Below are 6,858 nucleotides of genomic sequence, written 5' to 3' on the forward strand. Positions count from 1 at the left end.
GCCAACCCAGCTCCCTCCCCGACCCCGTAGGGAGCGGCTGCCTCCGCGCTCGGCCTCCACGCCCGCCCTGCAGCCCCGCGCCCAAGCTCCCCTCCCGGCGAGAGATACGTGCTCCGCTCCCGGGGCGCCGCTCGGGAGCCCCGAATCTGCGGCGCCGCGCGCGGAGGGTTAATCCCAACCGCCCCCGCCCCGCGGAGTCCGGGGGCCGGGTCGCCGAGAGCACCTCCCATTGGCCGAGGAGCCGGCTCGGCGCTGATTGGCTGGCGCTGCGGGCCCCGGCTGCCTCGGCTTCCCATTGGGCGCCGCCCTCGGGTGGCTGGAGTGTGGCGGTCCGGCCTCCGCAGGCTGCGCGGGGCCGAGCTAGCTGCTGCCGGTTCGCTGGGCAGCTGCCTGGGGACGCTGCTCCTGGGCCGGAGTTCCGACTTCCTTCCCGATACAGACGCCGCCGATCTTCTCCCGGATCGTCTTCCTCCGTAACCTGCTGCTTTCCTTTTTCCTTCCTCCCGGCTCCCACCTCCCGAATCCCTGCTGCCCTCTCCTGCTCCAGGGCCCTCCCGGAGCCGAGCATCCCCGGCATCCACCTGCCATCCTCCTGGCTTCTTGCCCTTCCTTGACCTCAGGTCCCGTGACCCACGGAGCCCCGTCATAACCTCACCAGACTCTCCTAAACTCCTTTTCCTCCTCTCTCTGCCAGCTCCCCACTCCAAATTCTAGCTACCCTTGACCTCTTGACCTCTGACCCTGACCTTCTCAATGGCTATCTCCTGCAGCGGTGAGGACTGCTGACACGGAGTCCTGCCTCTGAGTTCTGCTTACACCCCACCCTCCCACCCCACCCCCCGTTTCTGAAGCTTGTTTTTCACTTTCTTACTCCTGGGCCACTTCCTGTTACTGCTACCCCACCATGGACTTTTTGATGAGTGGCCTGGCGGCCTGCGGGGCCTGCTTGTTCACCAACCCCCTGGAAGTGGTAAAGACCAGGATGCAGTTGCAGGGGGAACTGCGGGCCCCCGGCACCTACCAGCGGCACTACCGAAACGTCTTCCATGCCTTCATCACCATCGGCAAGGTGGATGGCCCGGCTGCGCTGCAGAAGGGACTGGCCCCTGCTCTCTTATACCAGTTCCTGATGAATGGCATCCGCTTGGGCACCTACGGGCTGGCTGAGGCTGGGGGCTACCTGCACACGGCGGAAGGAGCCCTCAGCCGTCCCCGCAGCGCCGCAGCTGGGGCCCTGGCTGGGGTCATGGGAGCCTACTTGGGGAGCCCCATCTACATGGTGAGAGGAAGGGTCTTGCCTGGGGCCTTCCAGCAGACCATGGTGTAGGGCGGGGCCTGGGCCTTCAGGACCCGATCCTGAGATTGGGAGCGGGTTTGTGTTGGGGTGGATGAGGAATTCGAGTCATGTACATCAGCGATGTAGGGTTCAGGGAAAGTCTGGGCACCACAAAATTAGAATCCCACAGTCTCCTCCTTTGAGTCTTCTGGAATAGGTGAAGGGTCAATAGCCTGAGGGCCAGAGATGGGAAGTGACTAGCTTAAAGTCACACAGTTACTTGTTGCTAGGAGGAGGTCCTGTTTAGTGCTCCTCCTGGAAGAAACTGGGAGGCAGGCAGTACTGTAAGACCTGCAGTGTGGTCTCACTCCCTGTGTGGGACATTCAGGGACAGTGACCCCCAGAGTCAGCCTCCACATGCCTCCCCGGGGTTTGGCTGACAGATACCCTTTGCAACATGCCTGAGGGTCAGATGGCGGAGCCTGGTCCACGGGTGTGGCTGGAGATCCAGTCTGGGAATAGGAGCCGTTGTGAGAGGCCAGACACCCAAGAGTTGCCTAAACGAGAACAATCTTAGGAAATGTTGCCATTCTCTAACCTCTCCATCCCCCACCCAACCCCCAAGGGAAGGAGGATGGAGAGGGGGTAGGGGGTGTCTCGCAGTGCTAGGAGATCCATCCCCTGGGACTGGAGCCAAGGGACACAGAGTCTCATGACCAGTGTGTTAATGGGAACAACAATAATTATCAGATTAAAAGGATATTCCATGCTGAACACCCTAGCGGAAGTATTATGGGGTCAAGCCTTTGGGTCTTTGAGGTGGGAGGCTAGCCCATGGGCCACAGGCTGTGATATTCTTTTGTTCCCAGGTGAAGACACATCTACAGGCACAGGCGGCCTCAGAAATTGCCGTGGGTCACCAGTATAAGCATCGGGTGAGGGTTCTCCAACCCTGCTGGAGTCCCTGCCCATTCTTTCCCATCCTCCGCACTGCCTCCCCTCCCCAGCTCCCTGCCTGCACCCTACAACTCCCAACCCAGCCCCACCATCCCCCCACACACACCCTGCCCCTCTTCTGGAGCAGGGAGAAAGGGAACAATGGCGGGTAGTATACCCATTCCGATTCTAAGTCCACATGGAACCGGTTGTCCCGACTCCGGGTGCCTGTGGAGGACCCATCGTTGGCAGTGTGAGGTGGCGGCCCCTGATGCTGGGGGGACTGAAGCCTGCCCCCATGGTCTTCCCCCTACCAGGGCATGTTTCAGGCGCTAAGCGAGATTGGCCAGAAACATGGGCTGGTGGGGTTGTGGCGCGGGGCCCTGGGCGGCCTGCCCCGAGTTATCATCGGTTCCTCCACCCAGCTGTGCACCTTTTCCTCCACCAAGGACCTCATCACTCAGTGGGAGGTACTACCCTGGGGGGGGGGGAAGAGGGCGGGGCCTCCCTTGGACTTCGGGCAAGGGGTGGACATGCTGAAGGGGACCCCAGAGGGGACCGTGCTCATGGTCAATGTCAAGGAATGGCAGGAAGCCTTGGGGGTCACTGACTTTACACCCTCCCCACCGTCCTCTTGTCCTCCCCACCATCCCCTCCCAGATGGTGGATCTGAGTCCTCCAGCATCCTGCCCTTCCTCCTTCACAGTCTTCTAACCAGCCGCATGGAAACTCCCTGAGTTACCCGCTTTCTACTCTCCCCAGGGCAGGGCCTGTCCTTTCCGAGGGGTCCAGGGATGAGCTGACACACCTCTCCCCCCTTCACCCTTAGATATTTCCACCCCAGAGCTGGAAGGTGGCTCTGGTGGCTGCCATGGTGAGTGGCATCGCCGTGGTCCTGGCCATGACACCCTTTGATGTGGTCAGCACGAGGCTCTACAACCAGCCCACTGATGCCCAGGGCAAGGTAAGGGAATGTTCTGGAGGGCCGGCCGGCCAGTTGGGCAGGCCAGGGCAGGTGGTGGGTGAAAGCGAATGGTGGGTGCAGGAGGGGACAGCCTAGAATGCAGCCCGCTGAGAGGAGGCCCCTGGTGGGCTCTGACAAACGCCTTCCCTGTGCTCTCCCCCCCCTCAACCTGCTCTCAGGGCCTGATGTACCGGGGGATACTGGATGCCCTTCTACAGACTGCTCGGACAGAGGGCTTCTTTGGCATGTACAAGGGTATAGGTGCCTCCTACTTCCGCCTTGGCCCCCACACTGTCCTTTCCCTCTTCTTCTGGGACCAGTTACGCACCCTCTACAACACGTACACCAAATGACACCAGGCACTCTTGCACACACCACCAAATCAGCACTCCTTGGACACTTCTGCCTCTAGTCCTGTGTCCTGGCCAACTTCTGACCAGGTGACCCTTCGTCCCTCCAAGGGGAACAGCCAACTCCACTCCCCATCTGATTTTCTCAGGGTTGAATCACTACAAGGGACAGTCTCCCTCCTTTCCTTTGGTGTCCCTTTAAACCTTCCCTCCCTTTCCTCCTGGACATGTCACACCCCTCCCCCCCTTCCTCAGGGCTGAACCCGTCACTCCAAAGTTTTCCCTCCTTTTGTTTGGACAGCCTTGGGTCCATTCTGATCCTATGCACAAACTTCTTTAACTCCCCACTACAAGACCAAAGGGAACTGAGGGGACCTAGGTGTCTTGTTAGATGCAAAGGCACTGAGATCTTATCTTGATTATAAAGCCAGTTTATTTCTGCAGACAGGTGTCTCATGTTTATGCACAGGGAAGGAATTAGGGGTATGTGTCCAACCCCTTGCTTCCCTTGAAGAATGAGGTCCCCGTGTACTAGAGCAACTTCACGCAGTGTTTCAGCATCTTTACTGGGGACCAAAGATGTTGGGGTCGTGAAGGGTCAGACCGGTCACCAGCTGTTCGAAGTCACCCAGGCTCCAGGGCGGAAGTGACAGATTTTCAGGACCAAGAGATAACCTATGGTCAGGGCTTGGGGGTGGGGGAACAGAGGGAGAGAGAACATCATCCAGGCCGCGGGTAGGGAAGTTCCCACTTCCTGTGCCCCTGAGGACCTGGGTATCTGTGACCCCAAACCTCTGGCCCTCTCCCTCTTACTTGGAGGACCCCACCAGCCAGTCTCCCGGCTCTGCCCCTCCCAGCATATCCTCCTGGGGACCCAGTCATGAGCCACGCATCCTTCCTGTCCTCCTTACGGGGGATCATTGAAGGTGAGCAGGAGATCAGTCTGGTACTGGGGCAGCCGCAGCAAAGCCTGGTGCACTGTCACATCCTTTGCTACCTAAAGCGATCAGAGTGGAGATGCTTACCTGACTATCCCTGCCCAGGGCCACTCCCTTCACCCGTCTGGGAATCTCACACTCCCCTGCCCTCACCTGGTGGTTTTCTTTAGCTACCTGCTGCTTGCCAGACAGGACCCAGGCTTCTTGACAGCAGCTCCTCAGAGCCAGGTTCTCCAAAAGGAGGGGCTGCACACTGTCCACCTGCACAGACCTAGCCCCCTGCACCCCGCCCACGTCCTCAAAGTGGTACCTAGAGTACGGGGATGAGGGTCAGGGAGGGCCGTCTCACACCCCCCAACTCCCCTCTCCCTCCAGCATCTTTGAGTCCCTTGAGCTCCGCTCACTTCCGGTGATAAGGTGATGCCCTTGGAGTTCTCATTGCCCTGATTAACCGTGCAGTCGCAGGCCCCGCCCACCTCCTCGGCTCCGGCCCTCCCATTGGCCCGCCGCGCGGGCCGCCGCCTCCCTCACCGCGCAGCCTCCTCTCCCTGCACGTGGGCCTGCAGCTCCAGAAGTTCCACGATCAGGCTCTGGTCCGTCACGCGGTGGCAGAAAACTTCCTGGTTGTCCGGGACCGGTCGGAGGTCGCTGGAGGGAGGCGAGGCGTACCCCGGCTGAGCCCCGCCCGCCTCTGCCCGCATCCCACCCGGCGGGCCAGCGGCGCCCACGCCTTCTCACCTTACGTCAAGGGCCCCGGGAGGGAGAGCGGCGGAGAAGGCGCCCCCGAACAGCGGGTAGTCTCGCGCGGGCTCCATGGGTTTGGGACCAGGGGCGGGCATTAGAGAGATGTAGAAGCAACCCACGCGTGGCCACGCGGCATCACCGCCGCCGCCTCGGGTCCCCCTTAGCTCCCGCCCCTTTAAGGATGGGCCCCGCCCTGCAGCCGCGCTGGCCAATCGGCGCCTGCGCCGTGGGGGCGGGGCACAGCGGGGCGGGGCCCGGAAGCCTGGCTCTCCCGGGGGCGCGGGGCGGGACTTGGGGGTCGGCAGGGAGCTCAGAGCTCACGCGTGGGGTTTGTGACGCCGTCGTGCTCGCTGGGTCGCGCCCCCCAGTCTTTTCTCTTTAAAGGGGTCGTATCTTCTCAGACTATCGCCTGAGACCCTCCTTGGGGGCCCTTGCTCGCGCGAGGTGGGGTCCAGGTGGGCTCTCCCGAGTCCGGGGAGAATCCTTTGAGGGTCTCGCAGCTCCCCCTTGGGGCGTCTTGATGGCAGCCAGCTGCAAACCAGACCGCTAATTCCCGGATGCAGGGAGTTCGGGGAACACTGGGGCCAGGTGTGGGGCCGGGTTAGGATTCAGGCCTCTCGCCTTCCTTCAGGCCAGACCCAACCCGGGGATTAGGTTTTTAATCCTCCTCAAATCTTGCCTTGAGAACGCAGCGGGGGCTGGGGGTGGCGAGGGGGGCCGCCCCCACACGCACCTGGAGGAAAACACGGATTAAACGATTAAACCCTCTGTTGTTGCTCTTTCATAGAATTTTAGAATTTCTTCAAGTTTCAGCTCGGTTACATCCTCCCCACTCATATTTCCATTCATGTTTGATCCCTGGCACCCGGCCGTGTTCGGGACATAACAGACCCTTTATGTATTGTTGAACAGTTGAATAAACCCCACCCACGGGGTTCCAAGTGCTGACTCTACTTACGGACCCTAGTAATTTCAGGACACTGGGGCCAGGGGGCACCTAATTTTCGGCTCCATACCAAAGCCGGGGGTACAAGGGCGATTAGGGCAGGATCCCTGCCTCACCGGGAACCGATGAGTACACTGAGTTGTAAAGTTTGGCCCAAAACTTACCAGGGCATCCTAGGAGTGTACTAGGCAGGAGAACATCCGGAAAGGTGGTGTTTGGGGGAAATGCAAGTGTATCGGCTGGGCAAGGACGCAGTTGGGGTCCAGTGGGACCCGTGAGTGGTGCTGCTCGAGAGGTTTTGTGCAGGGTTTTTACAAAGCATCCTAAAGAGCTTGGGCCGTTCCCTTCTTACTGCCAGCCTCAGACTTCTCTTGTCCTTGTGTACTCATCTCTAAAACGTTGTTGGGATGTAGCTGTGTCTGTTTCTGGGCAAGGAGAGCGGACTAAGTTTGATCCTCGAGGAATTCTAGAGAGGGAGTGTTGCAGGTACTAGAGGGAGAGAAGGAGCCCAGACAATGGAAACCAAAGGAGCTAGAATAGAGAAGTCGGCTATACACTGCCTCTCTGGGATCTGGGATGAGATGTGGAGTGGCACACCTCTGCCCCTCCTTCCCCACTCTTGCCTACTGAGCACTCCCACCCCCACCCCAGCCCCCCAGGCCAGTACCAGCTCTAGCTGCCTTGTGAGCAGTCAAGCAGATAGG

At 60.1% G+C, this 6,858-nt stretch overlaps 2 protein-coding genes across 4 annotated transcripts; one reads left to right on the forward strand and one right to left on the reverse strand.

Annotated features, from left to right (window-relative positions):
• Positions 1-322: 322 nt before the first annotated feature.
• Positions 323-3,971, forward strand: SLC25A35 (solute carrier family 25 member 35). Of its 2 annotated transcripts, XM_059378860.1 has the most exons (5): positions 324-1,279; positions 2,146-2,211; positions 2,530-2,682; positions 3,042-3,176; positions 3,356-3,971. In XM_059378860.1, the coding sequence occupies exons 1-5, from the start codon at positions 905-907 to the stop codon at positions 3,527-3,529; spliced, it is 903 nt and encodes a 300-aa protein (XP_059234843.1). In that variant the 5' UTR covers positions 324-904; the 3' UTR covers positions 3,530-3,971. The 2 variants fall into 2 exon arrangements, with proteins under 2 accessions (XP_059234844.1, XP_059234843.1); XM_059378861.1 differs by lacking the exon at positions 2,530-2,682 and having other exon boundaries at positions 323-1,279.
• On the reverse strand, positions 3,545-5,987 carry RANGRF (RAN guanine nucleotide release factor). 2 transcript variants are annotated; one of them, XM_059378863.1, is made up of 5 exons: positions 5,203-5,987; positions 4,996-5,112; positions 4,639-4,774; positions 4,438-4,523; positions 3,545-4,213 (listed from the first exon to the last, which is right to left on the reverse strand). In XM_059378863.1, exons 1-5 carry the CDS (start codon positions 5,301-5,303, stop codon positions 4,090-4,092), a joined length of 564 nt encoding a protein of 187 aa, XP_059234846.1. In that variant the 5' UTR covers positions 5,304-5,987; the 3' UTR covers positions 3,545-4,089. The 2 variants fall into 2 exon arrangements, with proteins under 2 accessions (XP_059234846.1, XP_059234845.1); XM_059378862.1 differs by having other exon boundaries at positions 3,956-4,213; positions 4,618-4,774; positions 5,203-5,985.
• Positions 5,988-6,858: the final 871 nt, after the last annotated feature.

Source organism: Mustela nigripes, chromosome 16, assembly GCF_022355385.1.
Source record: "Mustela nigripes isolate SB6536 chromosome 16, MUSNIG.SB6536, whole genome shotgun sequence".
NCBI lineage: Eukaryota > Metazoa > Chordata > Mammalia > Carnivora > Mustelidae > Mustela > Mustela nigripes.